Source organism: Cryptomeria japonica, chromosome 8, assembly GCF_030272615.1.
Source record: "Cryptomeria japonica chromosome 8, Sugi_1.0, whole genome shotgun sequence".
Taxonomy (NCBI): domain Eukaryota; kingdom Viridiplantae; phylum Streptophyta; class Pinopsida; order Cupressales; family Cupressaceae; genus Cryptomeria; species Cryptomeria japonica.
The window spans coordinates 378247438-378267613 of record NC_081412.1 but is presented as its reverse complement, the minus strand read 5'-3'; the positions used below and the strand labels follow the sequence as shown (position 1 = coordinate 378267613).

Here is a 20176-nt window from a genome sequence, read left to right as displayed (position 1 = left end):
TAGTGACCACAAGCTCATCTTGAGAGACTAGGATTAACAAATACGGTGTGAGATTTTAACTAAGAGACACTAAATATAACCATGAAAATAACAACAGTTCACTATCACTACCAAGGCAGAAAGGAGCCAAAGCACCACATTTGTAGTGGGTGTCCTATCAGAACTGCTTTTTGCCCAAGATAAGGACGGAAATATAGCATAAACTAAAAAGTTGTACTGCTTTCTGATTCCAAACAAAGTACACAATGGTCAACTAGTCTCTCTCTCTCTCTCTCTCTCTCTCTCTCTCTCTCTCTCTCTCTCTTATATATATATATATATATATATATGTATGTATGTATGTATGTATGTATGTATGTACAGATGAACCCAACCCACGAACCCAAAAGGCAAAAAAAAGTTTACCTAAACCCACAAACTGGGTTCACGTCCTCAATCCTGATCCCGAACCCGAACCCGAATCCGAATCGATAAAGCAATTTAAAGATGTGTGTCTAGATGTTGGATTTTTGGTTGAAACACAGCTAGACTTGGGTCTTGTTTAGAGATTATATTGTTAACAATTAGTGAATAATTATTATCTCAAATGGAAAAATGGACCTTGTATCTTTAAATTGGTTGTTTTTCAATGTATAGTTCCATTATTGCCTTGCATTGTACAAAATATATGATACCTTCATTTTCTTGGATTAGTTCCTTTTGAACTATTTCTGTTTTGCTCTAGGTGTATATTTCTTTCTCTTTAACAATCTGAATTATAAATTCCATTTTGGAACACATTATTCTGTCAGGAGAAAATACATATGTTAGAACCAATGCTGCTATTACAGAGCTTCTCAGGAGAAGCGATGTAGATGCCATAGAGATACACACAAGTGCAGGGTATATCTTACCTATTTCAGGTTTTGAATATATTATGGTTATAGGTAAAATTTGTGGCTCGGATTGATATCAAGTTAGTAACATAATTATGCTTGATGACAAGATGTGGACTCAATTTATATCAATATAAAATACATTTGATTTGATTTCTTTTTTTTTAGATCTGAAAGAGTGGTTTTGATTATTCAATTCTTGCAGGCATCTTGATTCATTTAAGGAATTATGGAATAATCTATCAAATTTAGTGGAGCAACTGAAGCTTATTGCAGTAATTTCTTCGAACCTTTCCAGTTTTGTTGGACTTCATCAAATTTAATTCTTTTGAAAAACTGAAAGCATAAACTACTTCACATATGTTATAGTTTTAAGGGTGTGCATGCTAGTGCATGTTACATGATAAGTGGGGGAATGAGCTGTTTGTGGGGAACTAATGTGGGGTTAAAAAATGTCCTTTTTTATGTATCACAATGGTTTTAAAATTGAAATGTGAGCCCTAGTTAATGACCAATTCCATCTCATGTAATCAGAACTAGTGTTTTGATTTTCTTTTAAAACTAATATTTAGAACCAATGATGGTATTATGAAGCTTGCCTACATATAAAGTGGAAAAGATCATTTGCATTTTTAATAAGTTTCTTGTAATTCTATATGCTAATAGAAAAAACTCCATGCTTTGTCTATAACAGGGACATATCATATTCAGTCTAGACTGACTAGTAAGGGGCACTTTGGGTTTAAGTCTTGTGTTCAATTCTCAGTGGGCTCACTCTGCATGCTCTATTGAGGTAAGGTGCCCCACCTAGGACATTGTCTAGCATGAAATAGGAGCCCATAAAGTCTTCAAGTAACCTGAGAAAAATAAGATACAGAATCCTCATGGAAGCACTTGACTTTGGTTGATAGTGCTTGTTGAAAGATCATAATTATAGAATGTTTGGGTGGTAGACAAGATAATTCAGTTTAGCAATGATCCCAATGAACTTGTAGGTGACTAGTAGTTTAAGGATTTATCTAGAGGTCTATCAATAAGAACTCCCAACCAAAGAAGCAAAAATCGGCATTGAGTCGCGATTAATCGTGAATAATCGCGAATCGTCAGAAATGCCAATTTTTTCCCCAAAGTCGGGCCAAAAAATCGTTGACTATTAGTCAACGACTTTGGCCGATTAATTGCGGGTAGAACTCTGCAAAATCGTGTTTAAATCGTGTTTAAAAATTGCGAAATATCTGCTCGGCTAAAAAAATGACATAAACCCTAAAAATCACCTGTGAAAATAGACCAATTCTGGGTATAGTTTGCATGGAATCAGTTAGGGTTCGAATTTTTTGCCGGACATTTTGACCTCTGCAAAACCTTAATGACTTTCTGTATCGCTGAAAATTGAAACCTTAAATATTTTTGTTTGCATTTTGAATAAGAGCCTCACCTTGTCTCGCTGTTTCACCTGGGAATTATAAATAAAAAATCGGAAATAACGTTTCTACAACTGATAAAGCTTGAGAAATACGAGAATAAGCTTTTCGTCATTTCCTTATTTTTGGTAACTTTATATTATTGAGAACTTTAAATTAAAATCTGAACTCTAACTTAAAAACTTTATATAGGTATTTATAAAAAAAATTATAAGCAACAATCCTTACATTCATTTATATTATTGTTTACTATATGTTTAATATATAATTAAAAATATTATAATAATTAACATTATAAAATAATTTGTAAATTAAAATTATTATACATTATATTAGTGTCATTTATTAAAATATATAGAATAATTATATAATTTAATAAAATTGTAAATTAAAAATATAAATAATTTAAAAATTATAAATTAAAAATTCATATCTTTATAGACCATTAATAAATGTAAATATAATAATATTTATTTTTAATTTATAATATATATTATTTGATTTTTAATATATATAAAATAATTTATAAATTAAAATTATTATATATTATATTAGTGTGTAATTTATTAAACTACATAGAATAATTATATAATTTAATAAAATTGTAAATCAGATATATAAATAATTTAAAAATTATAAATCAAAACTTCGCATCTTTATAGACCATTAATAAATGTAAATATAATAATATTTATTTTTAATTTATAATGTATATTATTGAAGTTTTAATATATAATTAATATATATAAAATAATTTGTAAATTAAAATTATTATATATTATATTAGTGTGTCATTTATTAAACTATATAGAATAATTATATAATTTAATAAAATTGTAAATTAGAAATATAAATAATTTAAAAATTATAAATTATAAATTCATATCTTTATAGACCATTAATAAATGTAAATATAATAATATTTATTTTAAATTTATAATGTATATTATATCATTTTAATATATATTTAATTTATACTATATTTAATTTTAAAAATATATTTATTTTTTAATATATTTATTTTTTATACTATATCCGATTTTTTGCCGATTTTTTCCCGATTAATTCCTGATTTTTTCAAAAAATCTTATACTTTTGTTTTGCCGATTAATTCCCCAAACGATTAATGCTTCTTTGCTCCCAACAATCACTTCCTGTCTCAACAAGGTATATCTTGAGATCCAAGTGAAATCATTTATTCATTTTGAAAGTTTTTAGCATCCTGTATCCATTTATAGGGTTCATATACTTATTCCAGTATTATGTAAGTTTGTTGAGAGAAAACATATTTGGAACAAATGCACATGATATCATGTTATGTTCCTTTCACCTACTCCTTATATGTCTTATAGGTGGAAACTTCTCCTATGCAGCCTTACACTACCTAGGTAAATGTTGATCTCCTTAGCGGCTTAAGTAATGCATTTGACATTAAGTGAATTTTCTTTGATATTATTCATATTTTCTTGACAATAAATCTAGTGGTACATTGTGGCAAACTGGTGCTCACTCATTGATGCATTGAAGGGTTGTAGTGATGCTTTATATTGGGCATTAGGGTTAGAGAGCATGAGGAACACAAGTTTATGATTACATGAAGTGAATATTAATATGGATTTATGCAATATCAACAATTTGAATAACATGAATATGAAATGTATAAATGCATTCAGTATTGACAGGTTATACAGGTTTCATAAACTAATTGAATATTTCATTGAAAGATTCATCAAAACAGATTTGTGTACAATGTGTTCTTGCATCTCTAGTTCTATGCTTATTTGAACAACTTTTATGGCTTCAAACTATTGTGTGAATACAACCTCCATGGCTGATTTATAATAATACCATACATCCATTATGCAAATGTTACCATGCTCACATTCATCCCTACATCCATTACGTCCTATAATTCATACTCTGAAACAAGCTATTACATACATGTGAGTTCTTAACCAATCCATAGAACCACAATGCAACCAAGAGTATGCATATGTGAGGTTAATTGCAACAAATAAATGCTGTTACAAACAAGAACTACACTTGTAGATTGCTTCATATGGTTGATCATCCTTATATATTGAGATGATTCTTATCTAATGCTACCCAAGACAGCCTAATAATAGAAAGTGGAGTGTGATCTGAAATATCAATGTAAAACTCTGCTACAAAGTTTACACAAAAAGATCCATTTCTTTATTGATTCTTATCTACTTGTGCTATGAATTGTTAGAAACTTGTAAGCAAATAATATAAAAAAGTAATAAAAATCATAGCAGCAAAAATTTTTGGGGAAAAAATGGCAAACTATAAGTATAATTTTTGAAAAAATCTGGATTTAAATGGGAAAAAATCAGATATAAAAAAAAATTAAAAAATGTTGAAGAAGAGATAAAAGCTACTTGTTTTTAAATTTAGAAGGATTTTCATATCATAGAGATACAGAGAGCAAACAAAATAGAGAGTTTAACCCGTGAACTATCCAAATGAAAAGTTTGTCTAAAATAGAAGAATGTAGTGTATCATGTAAGCTTTTATACTAAATGATTCTTTGTTGAGTTTTTTATGTTGATAAAGTTATTGCTAAGTTAACAATAAAATAGATTGATATGCAAGTGAGGATTTGGTCTTGTTATATGATGTGTGAATGGTAAAATGTTACTAGCAACACTACATTCCAACTTATTATTAATATGAAAAGAATGTTTAATCATAGAGAGTGGACTATCATAACAAGCTTTGAAAACTAAGAAAGACCTCAAAACAACTACAATAAGCATGTTTGCATCCCTGTATGATAAAAGAAAAAAACATTTTATCACTGCAAAATTTATGCAGCCAAGGATTTTTTATCTATGTTCCATGGAGTTTCGAGGATAGGGACGTCGAGACGTGTTTCCGGTGCAGGGGTACTTTTGGGACATTTTCAGGGGGACGGCAAGGGACATTTGTAAAAAATAGGGGGATTTTACAAATATAGAGAAATTTCAAATATGCATATCATAACAATGGTAAAGCATTCATCGTAGACATTAATACATTGCATTAGACTTGAATTGAGATTTCGCAAAAGAATTGACAAACATTTTACCAAAATTTAAATGCTTTTATCAATCATTGCCAACAAGCATATGTCATTAACATTCATAATACACATAAAATGATAAATATTAAATATTAAACATCCATAACTATGAGATGACATAAACTGTAAATAGAAAAGTTAAAACATAGAAGTCCATAATCAGTTGTCTATCATAATGTCAAGATAAACTGAGAAAATATATGGCTGTCCATAATCAGCATATGGTAGGTCTAAGACTAAGAGTCTAAATCAAGATTAGAGCTAGAGTCTCTGTCTGAGTCACTGTCAATATGAGGGGCTGACTCTTCAACCAATGGAACCCCAAGCAATCCTGCTCCTCTTTCACTTGTTGTTCACTCCTTAACCAGCTGCTTCTTCTCCTCTTGCTGCTCTTTTCATATTTTGAAAATGTCAAAATGAGTGTCTTTTTCTTCCTTTTGTTTGTTTTATGCATTAGATTAGGGTTTGCTATATTTTAATGTTTATTTGGGGTCTTGGTGGGGCCAGCTGAACCTCTATTGTAAATTAAAAATATGTTTTTTCTTAATTTTGGACTGTAAAAAATTCTAGGCCGTAGGGGAGGGCCAGCTGCCCCGAGGATGGTCAGGGGATGCCTAGGCATCCTTTGGTTGTCCCGGGGACTTCCCCTGACCATCCCTGGGACAGCTGGCTGTCTTCTGTCGTCCCCTACTGCCCAACACCCTCCCCAAAACGTCCCTTGCCAAAAAAGGGACGCTTAGGAAATGGCAAATTCCCATCCTCGCATCCCTGTTTCGTCCCTGGTATGGGTACGAGGGAAAAAAGATAGGGGATGCGTCCCCGTGGAACATAGGTTTTTATGCATCCAAGGGTTTTTGTACGACAACTTCAGAGAAGGATAGAATGTTATGAAGACAAAGATGACCTATGCATAACATTACCTCTTCACTTCTGTAAATGTTATTCAAATTTATGTTCAAGTCTGAAGTTGTATAATTTTGTTATTCTTTTACTGATATTTACTGTTGCTTCTTATGTTACAAATTGCTGAAGATAACATTAATTTATTTCTATGCATTTACAGCATTTCATATGACATATACTTATAAGCAATGCCCACCGATCAAGGCATGCCTTGACCGGACATGTCTCTTGACATGTGTTGTGCGTTGCACACACTCCCTGTCGCCGACAAGGTCCCCCTCTTTAGTTTTCAGCCTTCGTCCTGCTGAGTTTCGAGTTTTGATTTTGTGTCCACCATCCCTTTTGTTGGGATCCAGGAAGTGGTGAAGCAATAGGCTTTGTGGTCGTTAAAAGAAAGGGCATGTTTGGATTTTAAGTCGCATGGCCTGGGAGTTCTGCATGGAGAGTTTCGCAATTTTGAATACCCAAAATCAATCCAAGGGAAACCTAGTTTTAAAGCCTGATAGTCTACTAGGTAGGCAAGAGTGTCAATTCCAGAACCTTGCAATATTCCTTAGGAGCCCGATTTTCACCAAATGGAAGCAAAACGTCAAAACTTAAGAGTTTTCAAAAGTGTCCTTCAGGTCGATTTTCGGATGCCTAAGAGAAGCGTTAAAATTAAAAAACCTTGCAAAGTCGCCTTTAGGCCAAAAGATGGGAAGGATGAGGTCAAACACCCAAATTGGCTAATTTTGGGGGGCCAAAGGGTAAAGTGAAAATTATAAACCTTTTTTAAAAACACGCATCTGGCCCAAAGTTCGCCAAACCAAGGTAAAACGTCTAAGTGTGAACTTTTCAAAAAACTTTGCAAAAGATCCAAGTCGCCCAAAGTTCGCCGAACAAAGTGAAAACGTCAAACTTAAAAAAGCTTGCAAAAGGGCCTTTTAGGCTGAATTTCGGGGGCCAGGGTTAAAATGTCAAAAGCTAAACCTTTTCAATGCATATGTTTGGCCCGAAGTTCGCCAAACCAAGCGAAAGTGTGAACTTTTTAAAACTTATCAAAAGCCCCTTTTGGCCCGAAATTTGCAAAATGCTCAAGTAGGCCGAAAATAACTTAAAATCTCGCAAAATGCTCACGTCAGCCGAAAATGACATTAAGTTATAAATCGTGCAAAGTGGCCTTTTAGGCCGAAAATGTCTAAAATCGCAAAATGCTCCAAAAAAGCCCGGAAACAACTTAAAGTTTGTAAAATCGGCTTATAGCCCGAAATTGGAAGAGGGAAAAATGCCCATAGATGAAGTCATGAATTTTCTCCGAAAGCCCAAGTTTTCAAAATGGTCTTTCGCGTCGAAATTCATAACGTTTGAAAAATGAGGTTGTAAGCCGAAAGAGAAGAAAACCGCACAAAAGGTCTTCATTGGCCGAAAATCGTGTAGGAGACTTAACTTCACAATCTTGCAGGAAGCCTGAAAAGCAAAAGTTCACGAATTCTTCTATTTTGCCGAAAAGCTCAAAGAAGAAATTTATAAAAGAAAGTGGGAATGCATATTCATTTCATGTCGAAACCCTCAAATTTCAGTTCGTGCGATTAGCACTCTTCTTGCCGAAATCTTTCATTCTTTGCAAATAGTCTTAGGAAGCCGAAGTCCTCAAATCGCAAGAGTCGTTTAAATCACGCAAAACCCTTGTAAGCCAACTTCCAGCATTTTGAAGTTCGCTTTTGGAATCCAAATTCGCGCAAGGCGACTAAGGAACCCGCAAGCAAGGAGGGGCCGAAAAGGGAGGTAAGTCCTAACTCGCCATTTAACCTTCGGTCTGCCGTATTTTCAAGCGCATCAAATCGTTCTAAGTTTTAAATTGCGCAAAACCCTTGTAAGCCAAAAATCGTAAAGGAGTTAAGTTCATCCAAAGCAAATAGGACGTAGGTTAAAGAGTCGAGCCCGAGAGGTTCTCCCTTCATCAACGATTTTCAACTTTTTTTTTTAATCTCAACCTATCATATTGCTGCAAGATAAGATAAATTCGTCTTTCACATGGTTGAAGCGATCATATTTATTTTACTTAAGATGGACTTACAGAATGAATTGTGAAAATTTAAACTTAAACCTTTGGAATCAATCAATCAATCATTTTCCAAAGCACTCTTTTCCAAGTGCATTTTCGAAACAATCATCTTTCAATTATCAGAACATTTAAGCGCTAAGTCGCAAGCCAAAGCGTCCGAAAGCTTTCCGCCATTAACAAATCAGGAGTAACACTTTGAAATCCGCTCCAAGAACAGTAGTTAGCCAAACCAACTTGACTTTTAGCTTCATATTGCATTTAGCTTCCAGACGATTAGATTTAAATTGTTTAAATGTTGTGTTTTAGCAATATTTTCAAATTTCGATTACCTCGTTGATCGTCAATCTTAATGCTAACATCATCCTCTATTTTGACTAACCTGTTTGTTTCCTTCATCTCGTCTTGTAATCCATGTTCGGTTGTACGGGATAAATGCCTAAATCTGTGGTAGAATCCTCAAAGACGCCTGGTGCAACCGGAACATCTCGGGTCTCTAAATCTGACATTCCTCGTAAAGGCGAGAAGATGAAGTACCAGTACCAAAGAGGAGGGCTGAGGGAGTCAAAAGTCCAGAGCATATGGGAAAACATAGGTGATACTAATTTGGGCCATATAGACATTCAGGACTTCAGAGACCAGGTATATTCTCCTAATGCCTATGGCAAGCCCAGACGGATGATGGAAAGTGGTATCGCTCAGGCAGAAGGATTTCCCCCATCCATGTAAAATTATGAGCTAGTAGTTGAGGCTGCTCGACATTATCACCCAGAGACCAAATTAGTAGTTGTAGAAAATATGGTGCTAGCTGATTTCATACTTGAGGCCATTGGTGAAGCATTTGACATCCCGTTTCCTGATAATCCCATTGCTACAACTATAGATGAAGCACAAGTTGCTTACGACATGAACCCTGCTAAATGCAGGACATTGATAAACGAAGAATGGTATAAGGAGAGGAGGCCTCCGAGTATTAGAATCAGTAAAAAGACCCCCAGAAGTGACTTTCATAACAAGCATGGTGATATGGTCACCTTACTCAGCCGGGTTATGGGACTCCCTCAATCTAACTTTTTTGAAGAGTGGATGTTCTACTTCACGGAGTAGGTCTTTGTCGGAAAATCCAAGTTCAACTGGGCCCAGATCATCAGTGATGATGTCCATAGACAACTGGTCAAACTTGAAGAAAAGAAGTACTTCACCATGACCTCCTACCTGGTTTATATGTTCGCCTGACAGCAGCCGTTGACAGGATTAATCAAGAAGGGTAAAATCGGGAACGACCCAAATCAAGTCAAGGTGTATGAATGCTACCCTCAGCTACACTACTACGACATAGCTCAAAGGGAAAAGAACAATGTTGCTTATGCAATTGGTCAATATGAGCATGTCAATGACGCCTTTACAATGCGCCTAGTTAGGTTGATGCAAGGGGGATTGCACATAAGGCTCTCAGAGTAGGCTACCATTTTGGTACAAAAGTACGGCGCCTGGTTTATTCAATTCCCTAGGTTCACCTATATCAGGATAGCCGGCTTTGAGGGAGCTCCGTTCTGACTTCCACGCTATCCGACAGACAAAATAGTTCTTATGGAAGTTGCAAGGCAAGCACATCCAGCGGGAAGTTTACTCAAAGATAAGAAACAGTCCGGATTCACCTTCCCTATGGTTTTGGGTGCCCTCGATGTCCATTTCAAGAATTCAGTACAGGCTGATGAGTCACTTGCTGAGTTAGCATCTTATGGTCACAGGAACATTTCCCAAGGAAATGTTTTGATCATGACAATTTGGCAAAAAGAGCCTATGGCAGGCGCTATAGGACAAAGGCATCAATTGAGGACTATTGGAGCAATTGTTCCAATGACTATGAGGTCCGATGGCGTGAGTATTCTAGGCTAAGTGTCTAGCAGATGCGGCTTTATGAGTATCGTCGGGTCCCAGATCAAGTGACAGATTCTGGCAATTGCTTGCAGGTCCAAGAGTTTGGGGCAGTAAAGTACCTCTTGCCGGGCATTGATTGGTCTCAAGATCCGATTACTGATTTTGAGGCAGTAATGGCAGCTCCAAGAAGGTACACCGATCATTGGTTACACCAGCAAATTGAGAGACTAACCCATGAAGGAATTCAATTTACATACCATATGATGTGTTGTCCTCATTTTTGTTTTCAAAAATGAAGGACCACTACAGTGAAATTTTTATGAAAAAATTGAAATTTTTACTCTATGGCATGCTTCCCAAGGCAAAATTTCAACTAATCCTTGGACTGGCTTGATCCTCAGTCCATTCTCGAACTACGTTTCGAATTTCGTCCAATTCTGGGTTCGTTTGCTATGCCTTTCCTTCAATTTCGGGTTTTAAAACCCAGACTGCAGGTGGAGAATTTTCTTCAAACTGCAAGTTTTAATGATATTCATTGTTATGGTCTTTGTAGGGGAATTTTTGATCAATTACATGTGCACTTTTGTTTCAAATATGTCACTTGTAATTTATTTTAAGTTTCCCCTTTAAATGTTTTTATCTTTTATTGTTTTTTGGTCATTTTTAGTTAAAATAGGGGTTTTTTGGCTCAACTGCAAGTAAACTTGCAGTTTGTTCAAAAAACCCCTACTTTAATGGTTTTCGCATGTAATAGGGATTTTAAATCCCCATTACATATGTGCAAGTGTTTTTAACTTGTTGTAGGGATTTTATTTCCCTTTTACAAGTATTTTTAAACTTGCAGTTTGTCTTTTAAAACCCGATTTTAACATAAAAGTGCATTTTTGAAAATTTTAAACTTGTCATTTGTCCAAAAAAACCCGATTTTGGCTTGATGAGTGAAAAAGTGATAAATTAAACTTGTCATTTGTATTTTAAAACCCGATTTTGGCTTGAAAATGGAAAAAGTGAAAATAAAACTTGTCATTTTCTCCTTAAAACCCGATTTGCATGTTTTTGGGTAAATCGAACTTGTTGTTTGTCTCCTAAAACCCGATTTGCAAGGAAAATGGATTTGTTGAAGATGTCAAAGCGATTTTTTGGGGAGATTTGCTAGAGATGCAAGGCGTTTAGGATTCTATCCTATTCTCAAGCATTTTCAAACACACTTCTCGCCATTTAGAGTTTGTTATTACTGGTTTTTGGAGCTAAATCAGCAAAAACGTGGTTTATCCAATCCACATTTTGGGCGTTTTTCACTCCATAAACCTGCAATCTCCTAAGGCGTTTTGCCCTCTCCCACCTAGGCGTGGAGTATGGGATAGGTTTCAAGACATTTAATGATCCATTAATGGTGCATTGAATACCACATTTTTTGCAAAAACGTGATTCTCTTTGGCCGCGTTTTTAAAACTTTGGCGTCATTACCTCCAACAAATACCTTTGGCGTCATTGCTCCAACAAATGCCTAAGGCGTTTTGCTCCAATAAACTTGAAATGCACACTTTCATTGGCATTTTGCTCCTCCAAGTTTAAGATTGCTGCCATATTTGGGGCATTTTTACAAAAAACGTGTTAAGGGTTTGATAGTCCGGTTTTGCTTCTTCATCTCAAAGAAGTATTGCATTGTTGGAGAAACATTTGCATTTTTAATAAAGGTATGTTCTTCCTTTCTTCTCTTCCTTTTATTATTTTCTTGTTTTCTTCATTTTTCGTTATTAGTTGCATTTTTGGCATGTGATGTTCTTCCCCTAAAAATTGGTTTCATGAAAGAAATCTTCCCCTTTGAAATGCAATTGTTGAATCGCATTGTTCTTCCTAAAAATCCATCTTAAACTTGTATTCGGGATTTTTAATCTCGATTACAAGTTCGCTGGAAATTCTTGTTCTTCCCCTACGGTTAAGAATTTTAATCATTTTTGGTTAAAATTCCAAGCTTGAAAAGTGTGAAATACCCCTCCCTTGCAAATTCGGGTTTTAAAAACCGGATTACATGTTGAAAAGATCTTCCCATTTTCATGAAAATGACTTTCCCGGATATTCCCGTTTCTATCCATTCGCGTTCCCCATATCCGTACTTTCCATTTCCATCATTTCCCGCAAGTCAAAATCCCATTTTTCGTTCATTTCTCCATTTTCGAATTTACAAGTGTACTTGTATTTGGGTTTTAAAACCCCGATTGCATGTATGTACTTTCCAACTTGTATACTTGCAAAAATTCTCCCAAGATCCGAAATTGGTCAAAGTCAAGATTTTCCCATTTCTACATCTCCCCTCTTCCTCTCACAAAACCTTGAAATTCAAAGATCAAAGTTTTACCCATTTGAAAAAGAAAGAATGATATTTGCAGCTGATTATGATGTGGCCTTAACTCTTTTAAGTCTTCATCACAGCATTCCAGGTTCACAATCAATGTCAGATTTGCCAGCATCGCCTACTCCAAAGAAAATGAAATACAAATATGACAAATACCAGAATGAGGTTACACCTTCCCAGGTATCTTCTTCTCCATTGGATCGCATCAGGGACACAAAAATAGGGCACGTTGATATGGCAGAATTCATTCACAGGGTAGAAGATCCACAGGATAACAACTTGCAGCGGCTGTTGGACAGCCATATCCATCATGCATCTTCTTTCCCAGTGGCTGCCCTAGAACCTGAATTTGTTCTCGCATGCGACCATCATTTTGACAAAGAGTCAAGAGTCATAAAAAATAATGATGGTGAAGCTATAATTCGTCTTGATGCGGATACCATCGAGAAGGTCTTCAAAATACCTCCTGCACCTGTTTATATGGAAATCACCAAAGAAAGTGCAGCAGAGTATTATGTGAAAAGGGAAAAAGATTCCAAGCGACACATCAATAGGTGGATTCAAGAGCCATGTCCTTCCTTCTCAAGATGGGCAAAGTTGTACCGTTGTGATTTCAAGTGGGAGATAGGAGACACCATCACTCTTCTCAGTAGAATGTTGGGCCTTGAGCACTCCAATGTCTTTGAGCCGTGGATGTATCAATTCATCATGTTCATACGACAGTCGCATCACATTTCATGGGGTGAAATCATCAGCGATGCTTTGTGCGAACAACTTGCAGCAGTTCCTACCACTATGACCTTCTTCATGAATTCTTATTTGGTATTTAGCAGCGTCACTTAGACACTTTCCAGGTCTTTCTACCAAGGGTGATCGCTCGCTTATACCAGTTTGGGAATATTATGACCAGTTGCCTTTGAAACCTAGCAGACTGCATTTCAGAAGAGTCCAAGATGCATTCTTTGGATATTTCATGTGTCAATTTGACATGGATCTCAGAAATAAAAGAGTATCAGATGAGGCATGGGTTAAGGTGTCTGAGTATGGGTGTTTATTCCTGCAATTTCCCACCTTCACCTACATAAGGATTGGGTGCTATGATGGACAGCCATACATGCTTCCAAGATACCCAACCGATAAGATAATTCTTATGGAGTTGGGAAGACAGATTATGGCTGTTCATACTCTTCAGTCTGCTAGACACAAGGTTGGGATGGGGATCTCCAGCACAAATCCATTGAAAATTGGTCGATACTCCCTTGTCACATCTGTGAAGGCTAAGGCCATGGAGGGTGAATTGCAGGAAATCAAGCTTAAGAGGTTCAAACCTAGAGCTGATTTTGATTATAGAGGTATGAAGGAGAAGATCAAGAAATCCTTTGTGCATGTTCATCGCATTGAAGACATCTGGGTAGATCTCCGCACGGAAGTCGAAGTTCTGAAGATGGATTACTGCAGGCTCACTGTTGAGCAAATTGTTGGCTTGAACTTGGCGGATATCCCACAAGGGATGATCGATGACGGGCATATACTTGATCCTGAATACATTTCACGAAGGGTTGAGGAAGCTCCACTTCCTTTGATCCAATGGTCACACAAGGAGTGCGTCTCCATTCTTGATAGATTTCAGCCTATCTTGGCCAACACTAACGCATGGCTGAAAAGTAATGCTGTTAGACTTATCAAAATCAAGGTTGGTAAAGAAGATGATTCTACAGGGCCTCTTGGACGGAGGTCTGAGATTCAGATTGATAACAAGGAGGGTGCTTCATCTTCAGGCACAAGGATCAAGTTACGAGTCAGTCGTGCAGTAGTGCTTCCTCCTGAGGAGACGACTACTCGTCGGAAGGAGAAATCACGGTTCCATGTTCGGGTGATCGATCTGGATAATCCAGAAGAGGGGCAGCAATCTGATGATGCGCCTAGGTCTCCAGTTTCAGACTCACCTCACGAGGTCATTCCTCCAGTTTCCATTGAGACGCCTCTTTCTCCTCCTGATTTGCTCATAGATGAGTCTCCTCAGAATGCAGTTCCTATTTCAGCATACGAGCCTTCTCCTGATCAACAACGAGAAAGTGTGTTGGAAGTTCCTGAAGATAATCCCACTTGTATTCAGTTATCAGAAATTGATACTTCCACTTCTGGTTTTGAAGAATTCATGAGACAATCTTCATGTCCATTGGTAACTGAACAAATCGTGGTCGCTATTCAAACAGATATTCCTCCCAGGGTGACCACAGTAATTCAAACAGAAACTGCTTCTTCTTCACCTACGGCTGCTACAGGAAGTGAGTTGATGACTTTGCCTCCATGGCTTAGTTCTTTCACCCCGAAAAGAAAGAAGCAAGAGATCTCACCTGATGCCTTTGACTACCAGCAACTCAAACAGTCCAGATCAAAAGCTGCTAAGAAGGCAAAGACTATCTCTAGGGTAACTGTTGATAGCAACAAGATGAAAGTAGCTGAAATTGTGGAACCTATTGCAGATAAACCACTTGATGAAATGTTAGCTGCTGATTATAAAGTTACAAGGGTAGAATTGGGCAAGCAAACACATGAGGTCATTAAACATGATGCTCAGTTTTCTGTTGCTTCACTAGTGCAAAGGTGTGACGACCTTCTTGCAAAGAAAGACAAGCTACAAGAAGAAAACCGACAGCTCATGGCAGCCATTCATAAAATCACAAAATCTGCTGCTGAAGGGAGTAACTCCATAGGTTCTTCTGGTTCCCAAGAATCGATTCGTGGAGTAGAAAGGGCTGCTCAGAAAGTACAAGCACTAGATTCCTGGGTTGATCAGCTTCATGATCAATGTATTCAAGTGGTAAAAGACATTTTTCAAATAATGTCTAAGTTGGAAACCATTGAGGAAAAACTGGATCAAACTTCTAACACTTTCAAAAAGAATCTGGAAAGTGTTGAGAAAAGTCTGGCAATCTGGCGTACCATGCCCCAACAACAGCTGAGTATTTTGCAGGAGCACGCCATCATCTCTTCCAAGGTCATGTACTTGGAATTTGAGGAACTCATGGAAAACAAAACCCTTGTTCTTAAATCCCTCATCGAGGAGATCAGTGATGCAAGGAGATTCCGGGATGAAGTCTATCGAGGTATTGTCTCACATTGTGAAAGGGCCTCTTGCAATATAGTAAGTCAGGATGGAGAGCTGATTCCAGAAGAAGAAGTTCTTGCTGATTTACAAATGAGGATTCATAATGAATGGAGGAGCGAACAATTCTCGGCAGCTTCAATTCAAGCATTGATGAAACACCAAGCCTTTTTGCATGAGATCCAGTCCATCCTGGATAAAGACAATTCTGCACTCCTCTACTGTCACGACACTATTGTGAAGACTATGGTTGTTGCTAAGAACACCCATGAACCGAATCCCGAGGAACTACAAGTGAGCATCAGAAAATTTCAAGGATTCGTGTCTTCACAAAAGGCAACTTAAGTGTTTTTCAACACTTAGTTGAATTTTCCCTCTTTTGTAATTTTTAGTTGAAATTTCGTTTTGACAAGTTACATGTAAAAGTATTTTTTGTAAAATACAAGTTACACATTACTTGTACTTTTGTAATTACATGTAAGGCAACTACAAGTTGTGTCCGATTAGGACTGTAGCTGGAATAAGTCTTGGTTAGTTAGAGTAACTCTTAGTTAATTAATGAAGTCTCAGTTATTTATTGAATGAGTCTTGGTGGTTGAGAGAATCTCTCAAGTTAGTTAGGATCCTCCCACCTTTTTCTCAAGGCTCCTCTTCTATAAATACTTGAGAGGTCCATTGTAAATATATCTTTTGGAAGGCAAGCAAAAACTCTACCAAATTTACAGCAAGAAGTCTTTGAGCTTATGTATGTAAATTGAAGGTTTTGAAGAATAAGAAAGAAGGATTACTCAAGTTTTAAGTCTTTGAGCTACATGTTTGAGTTTCATTCTTTTCATATATTCTATGCAAAGTGTTTCTAAAGGAGCTTAGTCCAATCTGATTTGAAGTCTTTGAGCTGCAAGTAGAGAAGATTAATTAAAATAGAAAAATCTCTAGAAGGAGCAGCAAGTCTTTGAGCTTGCGTCTATTCTTGAGGAAAATTACTGTTTGATAAGAAATAGCAGCAAGTCTTTGAGCTTGTATTAGTTCTTGTCTTTGTGTTAAAAGAATAAATTATTCCAGTCTTTGAGCTGTTATCTTTTATCCATTGTAAAATTTAGTCTAGCAAAGGGTAGATAGGACTTCAAATAGTCAAGTCTTTGAGCTTGATATTGCTGTCCCGTCCCGAATGAAGTGACGGAAGTCTTTGAGCTTTCAGGAAACTTCATTTCCTTTCTCTCATTTCACTTGAAAGTAGTTACTGCTGTTCATTTTCAATCGCTATCCTTTTCTGTGAAGAGAAAAGGATATTGTCTTTCTTGAAGAAAGAAGGAAGACTGCTATCCCATCCTGTTTTTATTTCAGTTTTAGTTAGATAGGGGGAGCCTTCCCTTAAGAGAGTTTTTACTCGTGTGCTGTGGTTGAAACCACAATTTTGTATATTTCCCCCAAGTGTACAAAATTTTCAACCAACATGATGGGCAGTCTCGATTCCCAGTCTTCAGAAGATGACGGAACCTCAAGTGCACCGAAGGAAGAGGTTGAGAAACCTGAAAAGAGGAAGAAAGTCAAAGCTAATAGAGGGACTCGGGCATCAAAAAGAACTAGAAGGGAAAAGATCCCTATTAGAAGGCCTGAGGTCAGTTCGTCATCCAAGGACCCCAGTTCGAAGGATGATGTAGTTGAGCTTGACTATATACCTGCTCCGCCCTCCCAGAGCGATGTTGATGCATTCAAGGCTAATAATCCTCTGGCACAAGATGAGCTAGATGCAGAGGTCGGGATCATTGGTTCTAGTGAACCTGGAAATCAAGTTGGGGAAGGAGAAATTCTGCCTAATCAAGAGGCTGATATGCATGAACTCACCTAGGGGAGTTGACATGAATTAACATTGAATAGCGCCGACAAAGATGACACCACCGTCGAAGGAGAACACAAGGCGGATGAGACCCACGAGCCCGACAGAACTGAAGAGCAACCATCACAAGGGGACACCCGACAGTTGTTCAGTGACGTAGGGGAGAACTCAGCTATAAGTAAAGGGCTAGATATTGCATCTGTTCCTTCTATGACAAATCAATTGCAAATCGGCAGTGGGCCAGCTGAAACCTCTAACGAGCAAAGTGGGAATTTGGCCATAACATCTAGGCAAACCATTCCTCAAGATTGGTTAGTTGCTCGTGCATAGCAGAAGGCAGCCATCAAACCACCTATCAACTTGGAGGATATATTCTCTCACATAGGGGAAACAAAATCCAAAGGCAAGAAGAAGCCCAAGACCTACTCCCGAATCACCAAGGATGAGCAGAGGAACCGCACCATCCATATCGCTACCCCACTTGTCAATAAGCCAGCAGATCAAATTGCATTGGCCGATTATAGCATTGCAACCATCCCGATAGGGCGAGCCACCAAAGAGCAAGAAAGGGAAGAGTTCAAGGACTCCGTGCAAAATATGCTCAGGCAACTCGATGAAATGACTGCTGAGAGAAACATGTACCGAGTTCGTGCTAAGCAGGCTGAGGGATATATTGATCACCTGCTAAAACCATTGCAACATGCCCCTGAATCCCATGTCCCCCCATTGGCATTGGCACAAAGGACTACAACAGAGTTTGAAGGAGTACGTGATACCGCCAAAGCTATCAAGGAATGGATTCGAGACATTAAGGAAAAGGGAGAACGGATCATTGAAGATGTAAAGGAAATGGCCCACCACCAAGAGCCCATTCTGGTCAAATTGTTTGAGGTAAAGAGGGAATGTCTCAGGGTTCATGAGGTGGTTGGTACAATTCTCCCACTCATGAGGGCTCTTTTCTGAACCCACACGCAGATTCCCACATTGTCCGCCATCTTGTATCCTGGATCCTTATGACATCAGCATTTTTAAAGAATGGTACTGGACTGCCAACATGAAGAGTGACACAAAAGGCACCATTAATAAAGAGCAGGAGACATGTGAGGAAATTTTGAGGGACATGAGGGATCTTGGTGGAAGGATCCTCCGATCAATGGTTCTGGGCTGGAAAATAGTTTGTCCGATGACCAAGTGCAACCAGATTGGGAGGATAGATTGAGAATTGATAAGGTCGCATACTCCATGAAGGACCTAGAGTTTGCTAGTGGATTGCATTCAGACATTTTATATTTTGAAGCTCATCGGTCCGACTGGAAGGATGGGTTAAAGCATGTAGATCGCCACTTGGAGGTTATGCAATATAAAATACGCCATCCTCCTATGCCTCAAAGCATGGTGTTGTTCTAGCTATGCATCAAATTTGAAGACTATGTTTGGGCAGAACGTGCGGCAGGTCAGGACCTCTAGAAGGAGTATTTGTACGGCGAGGATGAATTTTTGGAAAAAGGGTCTACAGCGGAAAAGGAGAAAGTGCTTTCATAAAGTGCAAAATTCTATTAAAATCTTAAAAAGCACTTTTTGGCCATAAAGTTCATTTCTAACTGTCAAAACAGTTGTAAATCTTGAGCTCTGTGCATGTGCACTTTTTTGGAGCAGCTTTTTGGTAGTTATTAATTACGTTTTTGGGTAGTTATTGTTTCTCCTTTTGTGGTTGTTGATATTTTGCCTCCCATTTATGGGCATGGGTACTATGTTGTATTGATGAATCTGGGCCACTTGTTTTGTTTTAATCTTGGCCATTCATCTAAGTTTTGAAACTCTATTTAAAGGGGTTGGTTTTCCCTTATTTTAGAGAAGGAGTCTAAGATTGTTGCTGAAACTCTAGCGAAATTCATCGAAAATTAATGGAAATTAAAGTTGTCTTATTTCTTTGTGAGTGCATGGTCTCCTTCTTCACCATTTAATATTCTTGTTATGTATTTTGCTTTCAGATAGTATTTTTGGGGATAATATTTGATAGAAACCTTGGTGATCATACCATTAAGGATTGGCTGATTGCCATTCCCCCTACATGGTTAGTCTGAACCCATTTATGTGCTTAGTTCGGTTGTTAAACATCAAATGAATGGATGTCAAATTCTATATTTATGTTTATTAGCATGAAAATCCAACTCCTTTCAAAGATTGCACTAGATTTTACAACATTGGGCTTTATTAGCTGATAATGTTAAATCTAGTTTTTTTAAAGGTTTCCGTCTATCTTCCTGAATATGCTATCTTAGATAGATTAATTAGATATTTTCTATCTCTTTTCCCTTCCTTTTTTCCTTTTTTTATCAAAAAGAAACCATACAGTCAAGCTGAAATAGTATCAATCAGAAGCAAAAATCAGATGATATAGGACTGTTGAACTTTAGGGAACCCGTTCGAAACCGATTCTATCTAACCTTAAGTCCCCTTTGTGTTTCCAGCAAAACACATCAAACTGCTAAGCTATCCTGCAGTCAAGACCTGACAACCAAAACATTGAGGTCATCCCCATTGATCAAACTCACACAGCTTTAGGGATTTCCTTATCTCAAGAGAGGATAGGATTCTTAGTATTTCTATTTTGCGTTGGCCGGATGAAGTCGTAAGTTCCGCGATTTTAGACACGTCAACAACATGC

At 37.2% G+C, this 20176-nt stretch overlaps 1 protein-coding gene across 4 annotated transcripts in view; it reads left to right on the top strand.

Moving 5' to 3' along the window:
- The window catches only part of LOC131062658 (uncharacterized), a 314377-nt gene that overhangs the window by 142224 nt on the left and 151977 nt on the right, over nucleotides 1–20176 (top strand). For all 4 annotated transcript variants that reach the window (XM_057996370.2, XM_057996371.2, XM_057996368.2 and 1 more), the window contains 2 exons: nucleotides 792–882; nucleotides 1081–1150. In XM_057996370.2, the coding sequence (XP_057852353.2) occupies nucleotides 792–882; nucleotides 1081–1150 (161 nt within the window). The remainder of the gene's footprint in view (nucleotides 1–791; nucleotides 883–1080; nucleotides 1151–20176) is intronic.